At 51.4% G+C, this 25,134-nt stretch overlaps 1 protein-coding gene across 4 annotated transcripts; it reads left to right on the top strand.

Annotated features, from left to right (window-relative positions):
* Position 1: 1 nt before the first annotated feature.
* Positions 2–25,134, top strand: RELA (RELA proto-oncogene, NF-kB subunit). 4 transcript variants are annotated; one of them, XM_006129689.4, is made up of 12 exons: positions 2–140; positions 15,421–15,465; positions 16,816–16,967; positions 17,538–17,686; positions 18,005–18,096; positions 18,724–18,861; positions 19,180–19,284; positions 19,906–20,118; positions 20,281–20,361; positions 20,780–20,878; positions 21,294–24,755; positions 24,998–25,134. In XM_006129689.4, the coding sequence occupies exons 2-11, from the start codon at positions 15,423–15,425 to the stop codon at positions 21,899–21,901; spliced, it is 1,680 nt and encodes a 559-aa protein (XP_006129751.1). In that variant the 5' UTR covers positions 2–140; positions 15,421–15,422; the 3' UTR covers positions 21,902–24,755; positions 24,998–25,134. The 4 variants fall into 4 exon arrangements, with proteins under 4 accessions (XP_006129751.1, XP_006129750.1, XP_006129748.1 ...); XM_006129688.4 differs by having other exon boundaries at positions 82–536; XM_006129686.4 differs by lacking the exon at positions 2–140 and adding an exon at positions 1,450–3,633.

Raw genomic sequence — 25,134 nt, 5'->3', positions numbered from 1 at the left:
ATTAACTCCTTCCGGTCCCAGCGAGGACCCGCTCCGGGGCTGTTCGTGGCGTTCGCCTGAATCGGAAAGGAATCTGAGGAGTTGGCGGGACCGCAGTTAGCGGGCGAAGCACGAATGGCGACAGCGGGAGATTGCCCCACGTACGTGCGCAGCTAGCTGGGCGCATGGGAGAAAATCATGTGACTCGGACGTGACGAGGCCTCTGGAGCGTTTAGCCTCACGAGGCCGGTTGAGGGCCCGGCAGCGTTTCGAGGGGTCCCCGAGATTCGGCTTCCCCATCGCCTTCCCTCCCTCCCAGTTTCTAAAACCGCAACCAAGTAGAGGGGGGGCCTTCAGTGGAGCCGCGTGACACGGGCCCCTGGAGCCCTGGGCCCGACAGCTGCTGGGGCCCACAGCCACCTAACTTGTAGTAGCCAGAGACTCGGAGCCAGGGCTCAGGAGTTCAAGCTTCTAACATGTCCACCTGCTTCCCAGCCCTTCCTTATTGACCTCGTATCGCTGCCGGGGCAGGCGAAAAGCACCCTTTCTGTGTCCAGGTAGGAAGCTTAAAGCAGAACTAGGACTAGAGCCCAGCTTTCTAAGTTGGTGTGGCAGCATCTGTCTCCATAGATTTCCAGTAGTTTGCTGTGGCACCACTTGCCTTGCCTCAATGACCCCAGGAATCTTTAATCTTCTTTTAGAGGGCTTTCTAGTTCTGTCTTGTAAATCACCCTCATATCAAGTTCTGACTTAAAGAGGCTGTTAATAGGTAGCCTTTTCTCTATGCTTGCCTAGGATCCCCATGTTGCAAGGTGCTGTAAAAACATAGAACCTGCCTCACAACCTATAAATCCAGAAATGACAGGTGGATACAGCCATGAACAATGAGACAATCTGGTCTGCATGCTGGGCAATGGGTTCACCACCAACAATCTACATGTCATGCTTTTTGAAGCATCCCATCAAAGGATAGTTTGAAGGAGCTCAATGAGATAGCTTTGCATGCACTTACAGGGAACTCATAAACATGAGTGATAGCATAGGAGAAAGGATGAAGAGGCTTAGTAGAAATATAATAAGTATGCAGTAGGGATGTGAGTGTGTATCCAAGTACACGATTAATCAATGAGTCTGGGCTCATTGCTTAACACTGTGTTACACGCCCCCCCCCCTGCTGCCTTTGACACATAGGCAACAGAGGGGGGGAGGAGCCAGCTTTTAAGATGGTTCCCATGTGTACCAGCTCCTGTCAAACCAACCTCCTCCCGCACTGTTGCCTCAGTGGGTGGGAGCTGGTATGTGCAGGTAGCCTAGCCTTCCCCCCCCCCCCCCCCCCGTACTGCTGCCTCCCACAGAGCGGTGGGGGATAAGGAGGAGGTGGGAGCTAGTGCTCACAGGAAGCCTCCTGCCCCCTGCATTGCTTCCTCTGATACAGAGGCAGCAGGGGCGGGGGGGGGGGGCAGTGGGAGGGAGGACAGGAGCTGCTGCTGACGACAGGGACCTGACTTAAAAACCAGCTCCTTGCCAGCACTGGCTTCCGCCTTCCTTCCCACTGCATGTAAATGTGTAGCCACTGGAAAATTCAATGGTTATAGATTTAAAATGTGTTTATTTGTGTAACATCCCTTTTAGGCAGTTAATGCTTGGCAGCATGGGCTGAAAATGAAAATGTATAGGTGCTGGAAGTCAGGGTGCTGCTGCACTCTTTGGCTTGAAGTGGTTTCCATTATGTTTGTGGCTTACAGTTTGGTTCAATGACTCTCAGCACCTTCTTGTAAAAACTGTTCCAGCAGCCCTGTAAGAGATGAGTCAGATGGGGATTGGCAATGGAGGGCCTTGAAAGGGAAGAGAAGCAGCTTAGACTGATACAGGAGAAAAGGGAGGGCCAAGGAAGGGAAGCAAAGAGAAGTATGTCATGCTCAAAGTGAGAGCCTGAAGAATGATATTTGCACCAGAAAGGAAATGAAGCACAATCTCTCCAAGGTTATGTCTACACTGGCGGGTTTTTGCGCAAGAACAGCCATCCTTCCGCAGAGCCTCCACACTGCTCGCCAGCTCTTACACAAGAAGATTTACAGTAAAGTGTGGTAAGAGAGGGCTTCTTGTGCAAGAACTATGCTCTTTTCTAACAAATGTAAGCTCTCTTGCGCAAGAGGGCAGTGCGGACGCCCAGCAGGGGTTTCTTGTGCAAGAAAGCCCTATAGCTAAAATGGCCATCAGAGCTTTCTTGAGCAAGACAGCGTCCACACTGCCATGGATGCTCTTGTGCAAAAGCACATGACAGTGTGGCCGTGTTCTTGTGCAAGAGTTCTAGCACAAGAATCCTTGTGCAAGATGTTCTTGTGCAAGAAGCTGCCAGTGTAGACATAGCCCAAGAATTTGCTGGGGGCAGAGGTAAGGTGATATGGTTGTGTCCTCTTTAAGGGAGGCAGCATGAGTTTATTAGCTAATGGTGCCTATGGTGTCCTATAAACAGGGAACAGAACAACAGTGTTGCTAAGAAATAGCCTTAATGGGCCACCTCTGGGATTTGAATCCCCAAAGGCAACTGCAGGGCCATTTATTCAACCATTTACTGCTGTGGACATTTGGCCTAAAAAACCCAATGGGGAGGCCACAGCAGCTGTAAGACACATGTTTCCTGGTTCCTTTGTGGCCTTCTCATAGCCTATAGGGCACTATAATGTCCATGCACAGCCCCATATGTAGCCTTGTATCACCCCCACTCTGGTCCCTGTATAATGCAGTAGGCCCTACCCTACTCGTAGTATGGTTTATGTCTCATGAATTGGTCCCTCTAGTCAAGGGCTCCATAATGGTCCCGTGTGTGATTCCTGAATGACCCCAGAGCACTCTTGGTTAGGTTCTTAATAGCCCCCACGTTCCCAGCTGCAACATGGCCCCGCCGCCTCTCTTGGCTTTGCAATTTGCCCTGGCTGCCTTCGTCGCTTCTGCGCCTGCGTGGAATCCCCCCCCCCGCGCTCGTTTGCATGAGGCGGGGCTTTCCCAGCAGCGGGGCGGATCACGTGCTGCGGGCATTTCCGCGTGCGGCGTAGTTTGCGAACGGATACGGCGGGTGCTGGACCCGATCCCGCCGGAGGACCCCGCGTGGACCACGCCCCTGGCCCCGCCCCTGACGCGGACCCCCGATTGGGCCCGGAGCACCGCTTCCGCCTAGGAACCCTTCGAGGGGCTGGACCCGCCCACGATTGGACTCGTCTCCCGCCCGGACAAGCTCCTCGGGACGCCCCACCAGCAGCCCTCTCCCGAGTGGGGCTGGGACACGGGGTCGGGATCCCCCTCCCGCCTAGGACCCGCACAGGAGCCACAATCCTCCCGTTCCCTCTCAGAATTCTCTCCGTTGGGGGCCTCGCCCCACAGAGGCCCCCATCCCCTTGGAGTCTAACCCCCCCCCCCCCCCGCCTGCCGTTGTACTGAGACACCCCCCCGAGCTCGCACACGTCCTTCTTGTGGACTGGGGTTTGTTTCCTGAGCCCCGCGCAGGAGCCCTCCCCAGCCTCGTATTCCCTGGATTCTTCTGGCTCCAAAGCTGGGAGCCCCCTTCCTTGACTCCCTCCAGCCAGGGAGCACCCACCGCAGTACCTCCTGTATTCCTAGCCTGGAACCTAGCCTGACTTATGGCAGAAATGGAAGGTAAGTGTATACGCTCACCCCAGCAATAGGGACTTTCCTCAAATTCAGGACCCCCATTTAACTCTGGGGTATCTCTTCTCCTTACCTTCATCTCTGGAGGGTTTGCATGAAATACTCATACAGCGAGTTACTGGGACAGTTGGATGTGTAAACGCAGTTGAGCTCATACAGATGTGAGTGTGGGGGGAGCACCCATTACTGGAGTGCTGGTTATGAATATGGGGGGCTTGAAGAGAAGCTGGGATTCCCCAGGAGTCTGGGTTTCCCCCACTTTGTCCCTTCTCCCCCCACCCCACCCATTATTTCCTCAACTGGGCCTCTGTTTTGTTTTGGAAAAGTATTGTGATGGTGGCTTGTGAAAACTGCTTCCTAGGCCTTGGTTGGCAGTGATTTCCCTGGTTGCTTTGGGGGTAAGGCAGGCACAGTGGATTTGGGATCTGAAATGTGGGAAAAGGAGAAGAGGGGGAATTGGTGTCTCTTAAGAAAGGCCAACACACTGGGAAAAACACAGGTGGCAGGATCCTTCAGACTGGAGGAAGGGCTGGGCTTGAGCTGACTGGACATTACACCATGGAAATGGCATCTCTGACTTGATGTTTTGGGCCTGTAACCATTAACACCTAGTTCTTATGTAGTGTGGCACTTTCCATATTATCCCATAACCCAGAGCTCTTCTGTCCCGCCACATCTGGGGCGGAAATACAGACACACAGTAAATTACTAAAACCGGAAGTGGTTTGTTTGTTATGTGTTTTAGACTTGAGGAACTCAATTTGTTTAGCCTAACAAAGAGAAGGGGTGATTTGATCAGACTATGGATAATTACCAGAGGAACAGACACTTGATAATGGGCTGTTCAATCTAGCAAAGATCTCATAAGATCTAATAGCTGGAAGCTGACGCTAGAAAAATTCATAGCAGAAATACTGTGTTTCTGTTTTAACAACAAGGGGAATTAATAACATTGGGCCATTTTCCCAAGGGGTGTGGTAGATTCTCTGTTGTTGGCAACTTACAAACTAAAATGGGTGTTTTTTCTAAGAGATCTATTCTAGTTTAATCAGGAATTACTTCAGGGCTACTATACCAGAGTTCAGACTAAATTATCACTGTGATTGTTTCTGACATTAAATTACTGACTATTTGTATTGCACTAGTATGTTGGAGTCCCAGTTGGGGCAACCAGGTGTATTGTGATAGCATGAAGGATCCCCTTTCCCCACAGATTGGTGGTGGATGCTGCTCAGATCTCTGGCTTAGAGTGCCCCAGTTGTACTGGGCACTGCTCAGACACATAATGGACAGGCTCAACACAAAGAGCTCCCTGGTGAGATCTTGTTTAAGGTAAAAGTCTTTTCCAGTTACCTGTATTGGCTAGGAGCGTAGAACCCACAACCATGATCAACAGTAGTGCTGACAAAAGCCACAATGGAGACATCTTTCCTGGGATAGGGAGGATTTGATGATGAAGTGATACCAGTAAACCCTGCCTAATATAGACAGGATGTTGAATGACACAGGAAAGTGAGGCACAGAGAGGAGAAGGGACTTCCCCAAGATTAGTGATAGACCTGGGAATAGAACCCAGGTGCCCTGAGTCCCAGTCTGGTGCCCTAGCCACTAGCCCTGATGAAGGGCAGGGATTGCTTTTCAGTGTGTGTCTGTGGAGCACTAGGCCTGATGGGGGGGACCCTGTGCAGCTCCTGGTGTGACAAGGGGTTCCCAGTCTTGGTCAAGGTCTCTGGACATTATTATTACTTGTATTACAGTAACGTAACAGGTTATTCTGAGCCTGCTCTCTGTTACACACCCAGCCCTAGGCTCTGATCCAACAGAGTGCTTGTGTGTAATTCTATACCCTTCATGGGTATCAGTATTACTGTGTATTACATATGTCTTGGTAGCACCAGGAGCCCAGGCCCACAGCAGGACTCCATTATGCTAGGCACTGTACAAAGAGAACAAAGATACTCCCTACCCCCAAAGAGCCCAGTCTCTGGTCATGGTTGTGAGACCAGCTGCTTCAGAGACCAGCACAAGAGGGCACTTCCCACTGCTGTGGTGGAAGCAGCTGAGGGGAGATAATCTGGCCTCCTTCAATGTCTTTTTCCCAACTCTGGCTAGAGATCAGCTTCATTGCTGAGGCGGGAGGTTTGATGTCCCATCCAAAACTCTGGCTTTCCAGCCTTCACCCTTCCGTTTTCCCTTCTGGATTCCTGTTTGGCCCCCCCAGCCTTAGTCACAGCCTGTGGGAATGAGTTTGGTAGGTGAACCGTGCTGTGCATAGAAATCTTTTCCTCTGATCACTTCTGAATTTGCTGCCTTATGATCTCAGCTAGGACTCTATTCAGGACATGCCTATGGCCCATATGATATAGAAGGTCAGCTTGTCACAGGCGCTCTTCTGGCCCTAGGATCTACAAATGTCCTTGTGCTAGGAGGAAGCAAAGGAGGTGCCCTATTTCTCCTCTCCTCCTAAGCTCAGCTGAGAAGTGAGCAGTCCCCATTGCTCTCTGCTGTTCCAGGCCCATCATTCTTGAAGCCTCCTGCAATTCTGCCAGGCCCTGTAGGAGGTGGCATGTCTGGTGCTGTGTGCAGCAGCACTGTTGGGTTATATGCTCGCATTGGAAGATCTTTCATTCCAAATTAGTTTTTTTTTTACTGCTGCTTTTAATCTGTCTTGTCAGATGTCTCAGACTCTGGTTTAATGCATTTATTTAATATTATTTGTATTATAGTTGTAGTTCAAGGTGCCAATTGAAATCGGGGTCTCCCTTGTGCTCAGAGCCCCCATCCAGCTGAGAAGGGTAGGCCCAATTCTGTTGTGCCAGGCACAGGCACACATTAATACAGTCCCTGCTCTGGAGGAGCTCACAGTATGAATAGATGAAAGTAGATGAGGAGACAGAGGCTACTGGCATGCTTACCAGAGTAATCAGTTAATCAGCTCCTGGCCAGAGCAGCTCCTGCCCATGGCACAGTGTGGCAGACTTGGCCTGGCCTGGCCTGGCCTGGCTGGAGCAGCTCACGATGGGCTGTGCTGCAGGCCGGGGGTGCCCCTCCATCCTGGCTGGGCCTGCTGCACCACACCATGAGTGGGGTGCTGCTCCAGTGGCTCTCTGACCTGCAACATGGCAGGCCAGTTAAACATACAGTTTAACCAGTTAGCATTTTAAATGGCATTTTACATCCCTAGTTCTGACTCCCAGACCAATGCGCCTATCTGCTAGAACTAGGTATGTTAAAATTCATGTAATTGATTAGCCATGTAACTGCAGAAACTTTCAACAGTTACACCTGGGGTGGCAGCCAGCTCCCTGGGAGCCATTGTATGCTGGGAGCTAGCTTTAAAACTGCTCTCCCGCCTGCCACTGCTGCATGCAGGGAGTTGGCTGGAGCAGAGGCAGCAGCATCTGGTGGCACATGACTCCCTGGGAGCCGGACCAGTAGCCTTTACACTACACCGTTGCACTCTTACATCTCTAACTAGAACACATTGCTGCTTACAAAATTGACCAGAATTAAAGAATTATCATGGATTTCAAGGCCAGAAGGGACTTTTGTGATCATCTAATCTGACTCTTGCATAACCCAGCCAAGAGTACCATTCCTAGCCATTCCTACCTCCAGCCAAGATCTGATTTTCAAGCTAGAACATTGGTTTTAGAGGGACTTGTGATCTGGATTGAAAAACCCCAAGGTATAAACACTGCATCAGTCATGGAGTCAGCTGTTCTGATGGTTAATTCCCCTCCCTGTTAAAAATTTGCATCTTATTTCTGGTCTGAATTTGTCAAGTTTCAGCTCCTGGCAACTGGGTCTGATTTTGCCTTTGTCTCCTGGATTGAATCCTCTGCTCTCAGAAAACTCCTCTGCACAGAGGTGCTTAAAGCCCATGATCAAGTCATTCTCAAGTGTCTGTTTGGGGGACAGCTTTCTAGACTCAGTCGGATTGATCTCTTAGTTTCATACCAGGTGGATAAAATTCAAAGGGTTTATTTAAAAATAATTTTAAATTATTTTTTAATATTTAAATTACAGATGTTCTTTTAAATTAAAAGAAAAAATAGTTAAAATATGTATAACCTATAATTTTCTTATAATCTCTTAAAACGTTTAAATAAAAAATATTCTGAATCCATGACATTCTATTTAAAAAGTTTGAGTTCAAGGCTGCCTTTCAGTATAAAGAAAAAGAGGGAGGAGGCATCTAACTTTTGAGTTCAGAGTTTAGAAATATGGCACAGGACATCAGCCTGTTTCATTTTTAAGAGATTTAAAAATCTCTTCTGACTAGGAATTTAAACTCCATTCTCTGTCACATAAGCATGTTTGAAAATTTTCCCAGGCTGACCTGATATTATCAGTTGAATTCACTGGCTACAGTTAATCCCTCTGTTCCTTTAATAAATCATTTAGTTGTAAACGTGAAACATGTCTTCATAAGAGAAATTTGTGGATGCAAAACACTTAATATTTTGTTTAATAAAAATGAATTTTAGCTACTGTTTAGTGTATTTAATTAAATTTCAGTTACCACCCTAATGCAGGTTGACACAAATAATGAACAAAAAGTTAATTAGTAAATAAGCCATATGTCTTTTGCCATTTTCTAACATGCTAAAGATGTTAATAAGAATCTGAAAATATTAAGCTATGTAATCACATAAATAAATGCATATTGTTAGTTCATTCTCTTAGGCAGTAAAAAGATGTAGCAAATCTAGTATAAAGACTATTTAATTGTAACTACATTTTTTTTTAATGAGGGCATCCTTTCTTTGAAAATTACTAAAGAACAAATGGAAAGGTTTATGAAAATGGATGACAGAAATTCAGGCTTTCCGATTGGTGATTTAAATTGCTTTCATTTTAAATCGGTTGACTTGGTTCTCTAATGTTTAAGGACACCGGAGATGATCAGATCATGCAATCTGACCTCCTGTCCAACATGGGGGATTATTTTTACCCAGTTCCACTTGTGTTGAGCCCAGTGCATTTCACTTCTCAGGAGACTAAACAGTTTTGAGCCCCAGGCAGAGAACAGGGGAGGTCAAAGGGACTGCAGTGCCCACGTGCCCTACGCTGGCAGAGAATTGCTGAGGTGAGCTGTGCCCAGTTGATCCCAGCATGTTTCCTGCACTGTGCTGCAGAGGGAAGTGATATCTCCCAAGGTTTCTGCAAATCTGACCTGGGCGAAATTCCTTCCTGAACCCCCATCTAATGATTAGCTGGACCCTGAGCATCTGGGCAAGACCCGCCAGCCAGGCAGCTAGAGAGAGGATTTGATACCATTTCAGAGCAGTAGCTTACCCCATCCAGTGTCCCACATGGGCTGATCTCTGATGTTTCAAAGGAAGACAGAAAACCCTCCAACCCAGACATAAGAATGGCTGTGCTGGTCAGACCAATTGTCCATCTAGCCCAAAATCCTGTCTTCCAACAGTGGCCAATACCAGGTGTTTCAAAGGGAATGAAGAGATCAGGTAATCATCTGGCTAATAGCCATTGATGGTCCTATCCTCCATGGATATATCTAGTTCTTTTTTGAATCTTCTAATAAGTTTTAACAAAAAACAGGACAATGTAGCACTTTAAAGACTAACAAGATGGTTTATTAGGTGATGAGCTTTCGTGGGCCAGTCCCACTTCCTCAGATCAAATTTCTATCACTAATAAGTTTTGGCCTTCATAGCATCCTCTGGCAGAGTTCCACAGACTGATATTATGTGAATAAATACTTCCTTATGCTTGTTTTAAACCTGTTGCCTATTAATTTCATTGCACGATCCCTAGTTCTTGTGTTATAAGTAGGAGTAAACATTTTCTCCACGCATGTCTTGATTTATGGATCTCTATCTTATCTCCCCTTAGTTGTCTCTTTTCTAAGCAGTGAAGTCCCCATCTTAACTAACTAAACACCTCTACTTAGCTACTGACTGAAGCCCTAAGGCATGAGATTTGATTACATTTGTCTTGATGTAGTCTGTCTTTTTGCAGTCATAGACATGAAATCAGTTTAGAAACCGCTGCTGTGAAGATTTAAATCTAGCCCATCTGTGTCTGATTTCAGTATGTTCATTGGAAACGGAATGTTCATTCATTTAAAACTGATTTTTTTGGGGGGAGGGGCTTTCCCCATGCAACAATTAGTCTGTGGGTGGCACTGCCAGAGGATTTTATTGTGGCCAAGAGTTCAGGAGGCATTGCATAGAGACCGAAAGCTTAGTGGGAGATCAAAACTACCCAGAGAAAAGATTAAATAAAGCAAGCAAACCTTCAGGCAGGGCTTTGTAGCTTTCTACTTCAGGCCCCAAGCTGCCTGCTAAATAATGACTTAGTGACACCCCAGGAGCTCAATCTATTTGTTTAACCAAGAGAAGGCTAAGGGAGAACTTGATCCTAGTCTAGGAAGAGTGAATGGCTGGAAGTTCCCACCAGATACATTCAGAGTGGAAATCAGGAGGTAATGTGTACCAATGTGGGGAATTAACCAATGGAATAAACTACCAAGGGCCAGGGTGGATCCCTGGCAATTTTAAAATCAAGATGGGATGTTTTTTTTCAAAAATACCGGCTGATGTTCCTCCAAGAGTTAATTCAAGGCTGGTCTATGGACTGTCATATAAGAGGTCAGATTAGACTAGATGATGACAGTGACTCCTTCTGACCTCAGAATCTGGGCATCTATAATAGGAGTCCAGGGATTGTTCCCATAATTTTTCCTTTAGGCATCTTTGCCACTATGGAGACAGGCTAGATGGGCCCCTTGATCTGATCCTGTCTGGCTCTTTAGACAGATAGTCCCTTCCCTAAAGTGACAGTCTTTGAATTCTGTGTTCACACATTATCTGTTGCAGTAGGGTCCTGGACCAGCACCGGGGCTTCTGTTCCTAATCCCAGAGTAATAGGAATTTGTGGCCTTACCCTCTAAGGTGCATTACAGTCCATACTGTGGCCCAGCTATCTGACTTCTGGCTACACAATACGGGTTAGTTCACAGTGACCACCTCTTGTGTGGCTCCAGCCCCCTTCATGTGCTTGTTCACCTACAACACACAAGATGCTTATGCATGAAGATATATAAACTCCCTCATGAAATACGTGCACAGGGGAGTGTGTTTGTATGTATATGCAGATGATGCACACATGACACACACTCTGCCCTGTAGTCAGTCTAGTGTGTGTATAATAGTAATTTTAGCTCTTTCTGTACTTTTGATCAGATTTCAAAGCCTGCTACACAGGGGAATATCATTCTCATGCTGCTGCCTCTGGGGTGGGACACTGGAGTGGTTTACACAGCGATCCCTTTGCCTAGCACTGAACTGCAATTACCCCTGTTCTACAAATGAGGGAAACTGAGACACTGGCAGGGAAGATTTACCCAAAATCACCCAGTAGACTGGTGGCAAAGCCAGGAACAGAATCCAGGAGTCCAGAGCCCCAGTGTTATGTGCTACCCACCTGGCCACACTACCAGGTCTATATGTAATATTCCCATTCCTCTGTGATGATCCACAGAGGATGGGAGTCTCCCAGCCCCCAACTGCCCAGCCTAGCTCTAGCTTAATCTGTAATGATGCTGTCCTGAACTAGTAAAAGATGTCAGTATGGCTATACCAATGCAGTCATACTGGCAAACCTTCCTAGCAGTCTCCATTTATAGTAGCAAAACACTCCTTTGTACCAGTGCCTCAAGCAAAATGAGCCATGGCAAAAGGCTTTAGTATCCTTAGTAGTAGTGCCCTGAGTTTGCTTTGGAGCTTTTGCTAGTATAAAAGGCTAACCAATCTCACCCATAAGTGACCGTGCTTTTACCAGCAAATGTGTAGTTTCAATCGGGCTGCAGGCTTGTAGCTCGGGAAGTCCCCAGTTCAGTCCCTGTGGCTGTCATGCCTTTTTGAATTTGACACACGTACCTCCCTGTATGCCAGGGGTGGGCAATAATTTTTAAAAGGGGGCAACTTGATAAATTTCTGAAGTGGCCCCAGGCTGCCCCAGAGGGGGCTGGGCCTTGGGTGGGAGAAGTGGGGCCAAGAGACCTCTTGTGCTCCCCCCTTCCTCCCCCCTGACCCTGATTGGCTTGGGGGTGGAGAAGCACATGAAGTCTTCCCTCACTTTCCCCCAGAGAGCATCATCAGCAGTTTTAAAACAGATGGCAGTTCTCTCTAGATGCCTCAACCGGAGTGGACCTCACATGCTTTCCCAGGCCAATCAGGGCCTGGGGAGTGGGCAAAGTCTATTGCCCCCTGTTCTAACCCTGCCAGGGGCACACGGCAGCTAGAGAGAAATGTGTTTCTCTCTAGCTGATTGGCAGGGGAGGGGAGGAGACATTGTGTGCTCCCCCTGTCTCCAGGTCTCTATTGGCCTGGGGAGTGACAGGGCAGCTACAGGCCAGATCTATCGGCTTGGTGGGCCACATCCAGCCCATGGAGGCCCCTTTGTCCACCGCTGCTGTATGCATTTCTCTCGGGTGAGTGCACAGGGAACAGAAAGTACCTACAGGGGGAACAGAAATTGGCTAACATGAGAACTCTTCAGACTGACAAGCAGGTCTAACATGATCCAGCTACAGGAAGCTAAAGCTTACCAAATGCAGATAGAAATATGGCATCCCTTTTTACCAGTGAGGGGAATTAACCAGTGGACCAGCCGTTGGCTGTGGTGGGTTCTGCATCCCTGGTGACGTTTAAATCAAGATTGGATGGCTTTCTGGAAGATCTGCTGCAGTTCCTCCAGGACAGAGCCAGGCCAGCCTGTGCTATATAGGATGTCTGACTAGGTGATGTTAGTGGGCCTTTCTGGCCTTACACATGATGGATCTGCACGTGCTCCCCTGTACATGTGCATGTCAGCTGCTTTGCAGACAATCAATATACAAAGGCGGCTCCTGCCAACGTCCCAACTTCAATGGCTTTTGGGGAGAGATGGGGTAGAGGCCTCTGCGGTCAGTGGGGAGGCATAGCTGGATTGTCTCCGGAGTGGGGGAAGAAAACCAGCAGGACCTTGCTGCCTCCCAGACCCCTAGTTCCCTCTCTCCTCTAAGAGCTGCCGCTAGAGCGGAGGAGTTTTACACATCAGAAAAGGTTTCCTGAAACTTTAATGGACCTGTATGTGGAGGTAGCCCAACCCAGTACATAGTGTGCAGGACTCGTGGGTTATTTTTGCCACCTTGATGGGCCTGTCACCCTCCCTTCCGCTCTCTGTAGCTCAGTTTTCCTGCCCAACACTTCTTTGTGGATTATTCATTCTCCAGGGCAGGGACTGCCTCACTGTGCATTTGCAGCGAGTCTAGTCTTGGTCCGGGTCTGTGCAGGGTTCAGCAGGCCGTGCCCCTGATTTCAATCGGTGTCTGTGCAGAGCCTGGCACTGTTATAATGCCCATAATTTTTAGAGATGAGTCCCCCATCTAGTTCCATTCTTTCCCCTCCACTCCAGCACCCAGGGCAAGATTGGTCCCCAGAACTCCAGTTCTCTGTCCTCCCTGTGCTGAGCTGTTGCCACTCTTCTGGCTGGGAGAGCTGTTGGCCCAGCCTGTGGCAGGCAAGATTCCAGCACAAAACAGATGACATCAAGGGAAAGGAATTGCTCTCTCTGCCCCTCCCCCTGCTTTCCAGCAGGACATGGGGATGAGGATTCCCCATTCCCGGAGCTGGCAGGCCTGGGGTCACTGGTTAGAATATTGCCCCACCACCCCTCAGCCTTTCCATTCTAAATACTTTAGTGCTGAAACTGGCAGAAAACTCCCTTCAGGTGCCCCTCAATTCTGCCCTGCAGCCCCCTGCTACCCCAGCCCCGGGCTCACCCCACCCCCACACCTCTTCTAGTGCCCCCTCAATCCTGCCCTGCAGTGCCCTGCTAACCCAGTCCTAGGTCTCTATTCTCTACACGGAGTCACACCTGTGGATTTTGAGGTGATAAGAGATACCGTAAATTGCTGCTTCCATTGGTCCTGGTCCATGCATAAGCCCCATAAATCACTTCCTACTAGCAGCCCTATTAGGACAATGGTACCTGGTTAATGAGTGAGCTGTGTCCCTTAGTAACCAGGGTGCAGCTCTCAGCTCTGCAAACAAACCAAAGGCATTAACTAACTGCTGGTCTGATGGAAGTTGGGAGCCCCTATGCTGGGCGGAATCAGGCTGCAGAATTGGGGTCTTAAGTGTGTGTTGAGGGACCTCAGGTGGAGGCACGGGATTGTCTTCCCAAAGGAGCCACCAGAAGCCAGATGTCTGGAGGAGTTCAGTGGGGGAACTCTGGGCTATATGATATATAAACACCCCCATCCAACCCACCCCGGAGGTGACTGCATCTCAGTACCAGGCCAGGGATCCCTTGGGTGTATTTCTGAAGGATGTGTGCTTGGGAGGGGATAGTCTCTGTAACAGGGCTTGTCTGGGGCTTGCTGTTACCCAGAGTTGGAGGCGTCTCTGGTCCTGTAGGAATGACAGGTCTAGTGTCCAGACTATTCTGTAATTACTACAGAAACCATAATTTCATCTTCCAGTGAGATCCAGACACTTCTGGGGTGGAGCATGGCAATGTACAACAGCCACCCAGCAGTGCTGCATAAGGGTGTCTGAGGCAAATAAGAACATCTGGAATTGCCAGAGCATCTCGGGAGAGCAAATGGAATTGTCTGAGCTGAAAATTCCCCAGGGGAGTGGGGTTGAGAGGTTAGGCTCAGCGCACAGCCTCTTAGTGCTACACTGGGACATCTGGACCAGCCCTGACTGCCATGGGAGGGAGCCTGTTCCCTTCAGCACTCAGTGTATCTCTTGGAGGCGTTCCAGCTGCATCCTCGCCTGGCAATGTCTGCAGCCTGGGCCCCTCTGACATTTGGGTGTGGTGCTAGGCTGGCACGGTCCCATGTGTGTTATAGGAAAGAATAGCAGGGTAGGGGAGTTGGGATTTGCCCAACTCTGGGACATATCTGAGATTATAAGAACATGAGAATGGCCGTACTGGGTCAGACCAAAGGTCCAGCTAGCTCAGTAGCCTGTCTGCCAACAGTGGCCAGTTCCAGGTGCCCCAGAGGGGGTAGACCGAAGACGATGATCAAGCGATTTGTCTTGTACCATCCATCTCCAGCCTCTGACAAACAGAGGCCAGGGACACCGTTTCTGGCTAATAGCCTTTTATGGACCTAACCTCCATGAAATTATCTAGCTTCTCTTTAAACTCTGTTCTAGTCCTAGCCTTCACAGCCTCCTCTGGCAAGGAGTTCCACAGGTTGACTACACGCTGTGTGAAGAACTCTCTTTTATTAATTTAAAACCTGCTACCCATTAATTTAATTTGGTGTCCTCTAGATCGAGAGCCATTAACTCCCTGTCATGAGCCCCTGCACTACTTCCTTCCCCCCCTCATTCTCACCCTGCCTGAATATGTTTTATTTGTAATTCCATGTTATTCTGCAACTTCTAGCCAGCCTTGTTCCCACCCCAGAGGCACTTGCATCTCACCACTCTTCCCTAGGGCAGCATAAGCTCTATGTTGTGGGGAAGTCAAGATTCTGGGCAGCAGATAGGCCAGGCCTCATAGAACTATGTAAGAACTATGTAATACATTGGGGGCTGGGGAGGGGCGGGGGGAAGAGTGGTGATGAGGTGTAATACCAGGTATGGACACTAGGTGGAGCTGATTGACAAGAGAGCTGTTTTGCTAGTTGGGACCATACAAGGGCCCCATCTGCATGCTGCACTTGTGGAACTCTCTGCTGCAGGAAGTTGCTAAAACTCTGGCTCAGTCATGTAAATAACCACTCCCATTGTTGCCTTTCAGACATGCTGCCTTTTGTCTTACTCCAGCAGAACTGGGCACTCCAGGGTGAGTCATGAGTCAATGAATGTAATTAACAAAAGTATGATCATTACTAATGTATTTCACTACTAATTGCCCTCAAAGGTGTTAGGGCTTTTGGAGCACTAGTCCCTCACAAAACCATATCAGATACTAGAGATTATCTCTGTAGAACCCAAACATCCTGGCTCTCAGAACCCCCTTCTCTAGCTCACTAGATAGCGCTCTCACCCCAGAGCAGGAATAGAATGCAGGAGGCTGCTGTGCTGCAGTGAGTGGAGCAGTAGGACACTAGGGGGTGCTCTCTCAGGACAGCTACACTGCACCTTTAGCTTGAAATAAGCTATGCAATTTGAGCTATGCAAATTGCGTATCTTATTCTGAGTTAATTTTGAAATAGCATATTTTGTAATTTGGCACGGTCTACACAGCGCCAAACTTTGAAATAATCCGCTATTCCGGAATGTCCCTTAAGCCTCCTGGAACAAGGTTTACAGGGACATCGGAATAGCGAGCCCATTGTATTTTGAAATAACAGGCTTGTTTCAAAGATGCAGAATGAAAATAGTGCCGCAGTGTAGACATACTCTGAGTAAGTGCCTTCTTCCCTGCCCCCCCGTATTGTAGTTTGTCACTAGGGCGTGCCATGCTGCTAGAAATGCCATTAACTGCATGAGACACAAATGTGACGCTATCTCTCAGCACTTGGTGAGGGATCTGTGTATAAACAGGCCTTATTTTTCACCCCAGAGGCAGCTGCATCTCAGCATTCTGGGCTCCTAGTGCCAGGGGTTCCCGTCTGACTGGGGTTGGGATGACTCATGGTGGAATCTGGATTAGTCACACTCTGAGGTGGATTCCTGCAGTGGAAGTTGCAGTCAGTGGCTAGGCCCTGGGTGATGGCCCAGAGCATGATTGGGAAACGCTCAAGCCTGATTCTGGCAGGAGATCTCCTGGGGATTCCGTCTTTTCCCTTCAGCGCTGCTGGCCTGCCAGCAAGAGTGATGTGAGGAGCTGGACATTGTCCTCTTGCTGTAAAGCTCCAATCAGGAAATCCTCAAGAGGGGTAACTGCCAGGACTATGCTGAGATGTGGCAGTGGGTGCTGTCCCTGGCCCTATGCAGCACTGCTACCATCTCTGGTGTGGGGCTGTTCAGAAAGATTCCTGGGTTCTATCCAGGTGGGATCTAGTGGAGAGGGCCGGAAGGGCTGTGAGTCAGCCCCTCATTCAGTCCATGTGCCTGACTTTCCCTCCATGCTCTATGGTACTTGTGCCCTGCAAGCCAAAGCTATTGCTGATTGCAGAGTTGTGGGTGGGGTGGGGGATGTTGCAACTCAGTTTATCCATCACTCATGTCTGTGTCTCTGTGTCCCCAGAGCCCCCTCCCAGCAGCAATCCTTATGTGGAGATCATCGAACAGCCCAAGCAACGTGGCATGCGCTTCCGCTACAAGTGTGAGGGGCGTTCTGCCGGCAGCATCCCCGGGGAGCGCAGCACCGACACCACCAAGACACACCCCACCATCAAGGTCAGCCCCATCCCCCACCACACCGATCAGCCCGCCTCCCCACACTCACCAATCAGGTCTGTGCACCTTCAGTGTCCCCACTCCTGCATCTCCTCAGTCCCTCACCTCTGGCTGGTGGCCTGGACCTGCAATTGACATCCTGGGGGTTGCCTAGTGGATGGAGCAGAGAGCTGGGAACCAGGATTCCTGGGAAAGAAGTGGGGGCTTGTGGGCAAGAGGGGGCAGGGGGAGCTGGGAGCTAGGACTCTTAGGGTCTCTCTCTCGCTTTCTTGATTTGCTGCATGATCCCAGGGAATGCTGCTTCCTCACTCTGACTCATTTCCCCACCCCCTAGGAGATTGGAGGAAGGTGTCAGAGTGTTAACGCTCCTGTGCTCCCGATTGGAATAAGATCCCAATGTAGCCTTATGCCTAAGGGGCCAGAGCCCTGCAGCGGCTGCCCCCAGGAAAGCAGGAGGGAGCAGTGAGTTTGGAAGGTCTTAGCCTGATTTCCAGTGGGGGTGGGACACCTTTTTTGTCAAGCTGAGGATCCGTGGCACCCCTAATATCTCCCACCATCTTCCACCCCCAGATCAATAATTACACAGGTCCTGGGAAGGTTCGCATCTCACTGGTGACCAAAGATGCTCCCCACCGACCCCACCCTCATGAGCTGGTGGGCAAGGACTGCAAGGATGGCTACTATGAGGCTGAACTATCACCTGAGCGCAACATCCACAGGTGAGCCCCAATGCTTGTGTTCAGTCCGAAGCTTTGTTTGGTAGGCGTGTGGGTTCTACTGCATGAGAGATGGGGGCTAGGAGTCAGGGCTCCTGGGTTCTGTCCCTGGAATTGGGGGAAGGCTGGGGGGGAGTGGGTTAAAGCTGTGGGGTGGGGGAGTTGGACATCAAGGCTCTTCAGCTCCCCTGCTGATTTCTTTGTGACCTTGGGGAAACTGCAGCATCGCGAGGGGTGAGGATCAGCATGTTGGGGCAGGGCTGGGGGCTCCCAACTTGGGCTGGGCTGGCACCCATGTGCATAATGCTGCCTGCATCTCAGCTTCCAGAACCTGGGCATCCAGTGTGTGAAGAAGCGGGAGCTGGATGAGGCAGTGGCACAGCGCATCCGCACCAACAACAACCCCTTCAATGGTGAGGGGAGACAGAACCAAGGATAGCCCTTCATGGGGGGAGGACTGTTTGGGCATGGGGCAGAACCAAGGACAGCCCTTCATGGGGGGAGGACTGTTTGGGCATGGGGCAGAACCAAGGACGGCCCTTCATGGGGGGAGGACTGTTTGGGCATGGGGCAGAACCAAGGACGGCCCTTCATGGGGGGAGGACTGTTTGGGCATGGGGCAGAACCAAGGACGGCCCTTCATGGGGGGAGGACTGTTTGGGCATGAGGCAGAACCAAGGACGGCCCTTCATGGGGGGAGGACTGTTTGGGCATGGGGCAGAACCAAGGACGGCCCTTCATGGGGGGAGGACTGTTTGGGCATGGGGCAGAACCAAGGACGGCCCCTTCGGGGGGAGAACTGCCCGCGGGAGGGGAGAGGCAGAAACAACAATAGCCCCTGTGACATGAGGGGGGAACCCCTTGGGAAAGAGCAAACAGGAGCTCTTTGATGGGCCGGGCTCAGAGCCATAACAACTCTTTCAGTCAATGTGGGGCAGGAGTTTGCCTGGAGAGGGCTGGAGCCAAGACTCCTAGGAGAGGGGAGGTAGAATTGGGGATCAGCCCTCCCCAGAGTCTCATCCTTCCTCTCACCCCTGCAGTGCCCTTGGACGACCAGAAGGGGGACTATGACCTGAACGCCGTGCGGCTTTGCTTCCAGGTGTGGGTGCAGGACCCTGTGGGTACTGGACACCTTGTGCCACTTCCCCTTGTGGTGTCACAGCCGATCTACGACAACCGTGAGCCTGAAGAGAGAGGACCAGGCCTAGCTGGGGGGTGGGGGTGGAGGGAGGGAGATTGGAAGCAATGTGGGGAGGGGATCTGACCCAGTTGCAGGAGCTGGGGAGCACAGCAGTAGGGGAGAGGGTACTTGGGAGCAGGTCCTTGACCCAGAGATTGAGAGAGTTGGTGGGGTCCTTGGAGCAGCAGTAGGGGGTGGTTATGGAAGAATGGAGGGGCCGAGGGATGCTGTGGGGAGAGGAGCCCCTAGAAAGAGACCCACCTGTGTCCACATGTGGGTTTGTACTGGGGACTCTGACTGTCTCCCCCTCTTCCAGGTGCCCCCAACACAGCTGAGCTGAAGATCTGCCGGGTCAATCGCAACTCAGGGAGCTGCCTGGGGGGAGACGAGATCTTCCTGCTTTGTGATAAAGTGCAGAAAGGTGAGTGCTTGGGGGAAGCCCTGGGACTCCTAGCATGAGAGGATGAATGGGGGACCTGGGCATTCCCAGAGGGGTGAGTACAGGGGTGTCTCTCCCTCCATCAGGACACAGTTGGCTTTTTCTCCAAAAGCTGGATCTTTAGCCTGGCTTCCCGCACAGGGATTGTGACTTGCACTTCTCCCCCCCACCCCACATACCCATCCTCTGAGCAGCTGGTTCTCTTGCTCTCAGATGAGGAAGCCAGTGGTTAGTGAGGGGTGTGGGCATTCCCTGTAGCTGTATATGCTTGGGAGAGATTCAGATGCCACCTAGCTGATTAGCAGAGCCTCCACAGCACGTTTTGGTTCTGTTGGTGGTTCACAATTACACATGCCTTGGTGCACGTAAAAAATTATGGATGCAAAAAATCCGCACGTGGATGGAAAAGATTAGAGGGAACATTGTTAGTGGGTTGGCCTGGTGTCAGAACTCCTGGGGTCTGTCCACAGTTTTGGCAGGGCAGAAAGGTCTAATAGTTGTAGGGATAATGAGGAGGGGGGATCCTTAAAGCCAGACTCCTGGGTTCTATCTACAGCTCTCCCACTGGTGCCTGCAGCCCCTTCACCACCCCTTTATTTCCAGAGGACATTGAAGTCCGGTTCTTCAAGGACTCATGGGAAGCCAAGGGCTCCTTCTCGCAAGCAGATGTGCACCGGCAGGTCGCCATCGTGTTCAAAACCCCCCCCTATCAGGACCAGGCACTCAGGGAGCCGGTGACGGTCCAGATGCAGCTTCGGCGCCCATCTGACAAGGAGGTCAGCGAGGCCATGGAGTTCCGCTACCTGCCAGATGAAGGTACCATGAGGACTTTCCTTTAAGGGGTGTTGGCTCTACTCTGGCCATAGAGTAGGGGAACTAGCTGGCTTCAGGAGCGGGGAATGGTACCCTGCTCTGTGGTAGGGGGGAAAGGAAGGGGGAAATCAGTCCCCAGGGCTAAAGGGCTGTGCTGTCTCATAGGTGACTTCCATCGCATCGAGGAGAAGCGCAAGCGCACACGGGACACCTTCAAGAACTTTGTACAGAAAACACCTTTCGCAGGTGAGGCTGGGGTTGGGTAATGGCTCTGAACAAGGACAGGGCAGTAGAGTATGTGGGGGGATGGACAGGAGGTTGTGTGGGGTCTCTTAGATGGACATGGAGAGGATTTTAGCTAGGGAGTTGGGAGTGTCTGGAGAGAAGGGGTTCTTTGTTGTGGGAGGGCAGCTCAGGAGCATGCGTAGCTCTTGGGAGTGGGAGGGCTTTGAGTTGGGCTTCAGGCCCTGAAAACAATTGGGTTGGGGGCCAACTGAGCTTGCTTGCCCCTAGTACAGGTTATAATTGTGGTGTTGGGAGATGGAATCCATCAGCCTCCTGTCCCGGGAGGATCTGAGGGTGGCCTAGCTGCAGTGAGGGGATCCTCTGCTGTGCCACCCCCAGCCCCACCCCCCCCGGTCATTGACTCGGTCCTTCCTCCCAGCAGTGGTAGTTCCAGAGGCACGCTCACCACGTCGGATCGCTGTCCCTAGCCGCACAGCTCCTGTTCCCAAACCCACTTTCAGCCTACCCAGCATGAGCGGTAAGGGGGCGTCAGCCACACTGCACCAGGGCGGGGAAGGGAGCGTGGGGGCTTTCCCGCTAGGGAGCACCAGCTCTGGTCCAGCTCCAGTGTGTGGGGACTGCCCAGTCCCCTCTAATGCTTTTCTGTACCATGCCATCCTGGGGGAAGGTCCTGGGGTCCCTGCTGCATTCCCTGTAAGCTGCACGCTTGTGTGGCTGCTCAGGAGAGATTCAGATGCCACCCTGCTGATTTGTAGAGTGCCCACAAGTGGGTTTGTTGCTACTGGTGGTGCACATTCACACATGCCTCAGTGCCCATAAAAATTTATGGATGGAAAAAAATCTGCGTATGGATGGAAAAAATTAGAGGGAATATTGGTCTCTGTTCATTGGGTCCCCCCTACCTCCTCGCACTAACCTCTCCTTTCCTCTAGGTCTCCCCGGAATGGCAGGTGCCATGGGGCAGCTGCCACCAATCCAGAAACCGCAGGCCACGGCCCAGCACACCTCTTTACCTTTTACTGGGCCCAGCCAAGCTCCTCCCGCCCCCCAGCTGAGATTCAGTACAGTCAACCTGGAGCAGTTCTCCAGCCTGGGCATCTCAAGCCGGGCCCAGCCCCCACCTCCTGTTCCTGAGACTGAGCCCAGCTTTGATGCCTTGTTCCAGCTGCCTTTTGACAGTGGGAGCGACTCCGCTACCATGGAGCTGGGAGCCCTGTTGGATGACACCACCTACGCCAGCCTAGAGTCCATCAACACTAATGACTTCCGGCAGCTGCTGAGCCAGGGGTCATCCATGGAGGGGGCTGATGGGCACAACATGCTTCTGACCTATCCCGACTCAATCACCCGCCTGATGAGCAGCCAGCGTGGTGTGGTGAGTGGGACAGGGGAAGAGTCACAAGGCGACGGTGGAGGTGGGGGGGGCAGCGGTGCCAACAGCTTCATCAACGGGGTCCTAGGCACCCTCCCTGAAGAGAGCCTCACCTCCATGGGAGATCTGGACTTCAGTGCCTTGCTCAGCCAGTTCAGCTCCTCCTAGAGGGGATGTTAGGAAAGACAGACTGACAGTGACACCCTCTGTGTGGCTTTGCACAAAGGACTCGGGGCAACTGCTCATCTGCTGAGAACCTCCCTGGAAAGATCAGACTCTGCTCTGGACTCAATCTGCCCAGGTCTCCCTCCAGCCTGGGCCTTATATTACTGGCTTTGTTTGGCTTCAGATCTCACTGTCCGCCTCTCCCCACATGTCTCCCGTGCCCTGCTCTGTATCTACCCACTGGTGGGTGTCTCCCATCTGTCAGGAAGAGTGGGTAGTGCCAGGAGTTATTTTCCTCCCCCATTGCAGGGGTTGGGGGGCAGGAGCAAAGAAAAGCCCCACCCTCTTTTCACAGTAATGGAGGGGGAAAGGGCAGAGAATGGACTGATCTACGGTCGGGACAGGCTTGATTCATTCACAGGATGGGGGAGGTGGAGGGTGAAGCTGCCCCGAGCTTGGAGCAGTGTTCCCTGTAAGCTGAGACGCTTGGGGACTACCATGGAGAGATTCAAATGCTGCCCAGCTGATTAGCAGAACTCCTGCAGCCGGGAACACGTGTTTTTTCCTGGTGGTGTACGTCACATCTTGGTGCATATAACAAAATTTATTCCACATAGGTGGAAAAAAATTAGAGGGAATGTTGATTCTGGATTCTTTCTGCTCCCTTCTTCTTTACCTGAAAATTGCTGGCTAGTGTGAGGGAGCTCTACCCCAGCTCCTGTAACAGTTCTGATTAGCTGCCCATTTCCATTTCCAGCCTCCTGGGGCAGGCAGCCAATCACAAGGGGTTTCCTTAAGACAGGGCAGTGAGTTCTGGCATCCAGACCAGACTGGCTCTGTGTTGCTGGAGGAAGCAAAGAATTCTCTTCTCACCCCAGAAGGTGCCTTAGCAGAAGCAATATTAACTCCCCCCTTTTTGGAGTGGGGAGTGTAAACCGGGCTCCTCCCACCCAGCAGCAGGCAGGGATGACCTGTGGGCTACTCTGCACCTCCTTGCTAGGGGGGACTCTTCCCTCTGTTGCACAGTGGCTTTGGGAGGTACTCCTTGCCCTCTACAAGCTGAGTAAGGAGGATAGGGGTTGCTGCTGTATATTTGCTGCAGCCTGTTTTGGCATGACCTCAGGTTGTAATATGTGCCTTGCCATGTGGTGGGAGGGGACAGAACTGCCCCTTCACCTCTAGTGCCCTGGATCCCCCTCATCTGTACTCCATGGCTCAGAAGACTCCACTGGGCCTGCTGTTGGGGTGGTGGCAGTGCCCAAAGCAGTCAGGAGAAGCACCCTCCTGGGTCTGTGAAACAAAGTTGGCTCTGCTAGATGTCCTAAGAGAGACTATGGACCTTTCAGAGGCCCTGGGCCACTCCTCCATCTGGCTCCAGCCCACAGTAGGAATGCCCAGAGAGGAGCGCTACAGAGCGTCTGGGCCCATCATGGCCTCTCTGTGCATTCACCATTACAAGGCTTGTATAGTGTACCTGACTCTCTATTTTGGCTTCCTCTGTCCTGTGTCTTACTATTGGCTAAAAATAGAGGGTTGGTTTTAACAATGAGTGATGTACTATTAATGTATTTGCTAACTCTGGGGCATGGGGGACTTGCTTCCATGCCCACTTTTTCTGCTGACTTATGTTCCTAATAAAACTAGTCAAAGAACAGTGCCTCCTTCTTATTGGCACATAAAAATAGTGCCATCTACTGAAACCAGTCCCTGGTGGGCCTTGACCTCCTGAGTCCTGCAGTCTCCTATCACAGGCAACTGTCATCAACAGCCCCTGCCAGCACTTAAGCATCCTGCTATTTCCCATTCCCTCAGCATTGCTCCAACAGTTTGTACTACAGTAACTCAAGCAATCCCTACCGGGAACACCTGGGAGTGTCTTGGCTCACTAAGTGGCTTCATTTACACACCCAGGTTGGAATTATCTTGACTATGGGCTGGATCTTGCCACCTGAATCAGGAGCTACTCCAGGAAGCTAGGACCAGATCAGATCTTGCTCACTGAGCCCAGACACTTCTAGGGGTGTGTCTATGTAACCCACACACCTGGGCTATGTCTACACTGGCGGGTTCTTGCGCAGGAAGATCTCTTGCGCAAGAAAACGTCTACACTGGCCAGAACCACATCGTAAGAACGCTGAGCTCTTGCGCAAGAAAGTGTCCACACTGGCGGGAAGCCCTTGCGCAAGAATGTATCTCCGGAAGCAAATTGGCCATGTCAAGAGGTCACCAGCAGCGTCTGTGGACATGCGCCGGACCCCCACTGGGAAATGTACTTAAAGGGACTCCTCGATGGCTGTTTCCCTGTGGCTGCATGCTCATGCACCCTTTTGAGAACAGCACCTGTCACCTCTGATCCTGGCAAGTGCCCCGGGCACCCTCGCTGCCACCGTCACAGCCATGGAGCCGGAGGAGGACCCCAGCCAGCAACATCCGCTCCTCATGGCCATTACAGAGGCTGCGGAGCTCCACCAGGGAGCCACATTGCTCCTGCAGGAGCTGGAGACTGGGCAGCAGGTGCAGAACCTCACCACGGCTGCAGCTGGGCTTGGGCAGCCGTACCCCACCACTGACAGGCGCCTCTAGAGCTACGACACCAGTGGGGACTGGTGGGAGCGCCTGGTGCTGGGACAATGGGGAGACCAGCAATGGGTGCAGAACTTTTGGATGCACAGGGGGACATTCCATGAGCTCTGCACCCCCTGCGCTCCAGAAGCAGGACTCCCGCCTGCGCCCTGCCATCCCCGTGGAGAAGAGGGTTGCGATTGCCCTCTGGAAACTGGCCACACCGGACAGCTACCGCTCCATGGCGAACCAGTTTGGGGTGGGCAGGTCCACCATCAGCGTGGTCATCTGGCAGGTAAGGCCCTCCATGGACCATGGGCTCAACCTGGGGGAGGGAAGGGGCCAGACCGGGTGGGGGAAGGCTGTCCCGGAAAGGGGAAGCCCCGCACATGGGGTCACGCTGTCCCTCCTGCACACAGCCCCGCTGGTGGGGGAGGGGGAGATCCCTGTGTGGGGGGAGGGGCCATCAAAGGGAGGGTGAGCACACCCCAGGGGCCCATGTACGCACTGTCTCTCATTCCATGCATCCCTCTGCAGGTCGTCAACGCCATCAATGATGTGCTGCTCCAGAGGGTGATCCGCCCCCAGGACATGGACACCACCATTACCGGCTTCACCAACCTCGGGTTCCCGAATTGTGGGGGAGCTATAGACGGGACCCACATCCCCATCCG

This window comes from Pelodiscus sinensis, chromosome 11, assembly GCF_049634645.1.
Source record: "Pelodiscus sinensis isolate JC-2024 chromosome 11, ASM4963464v1, whole genome shotgun sequence".
Lineage (NCBI taxonomy): Eukaryota > Metazoa > Chordata > Testudines > Trionychidae > Pelodiscus > Pelodiscus sinensis.
This window is presented reverse-complemented; position numbering and strand designations above follow the sequence as displayed.

What these genes read in the sequence shown, in the direction of transcription:
- RELA (XM_006129686.4), top strand. An exon ending in GCAGAACTGGGCACTCCAGG is followed by an intron (nt 15,466 to 16,815) that starts GTGAGTCATGAG and finishes CTGTGTCCCCAG; the next exon opens with AGCCCCCTCCCAGCAGCAAT. An exon ending in CCTGAGCGCAACATCCACAG is followed by an intron (nt 17,687 to 18,004) that starts GTGAGCCCCAAT and finishes CCTGCATCTCAG; the next exon opens with CTTCCAGAACCTGGGCATCC.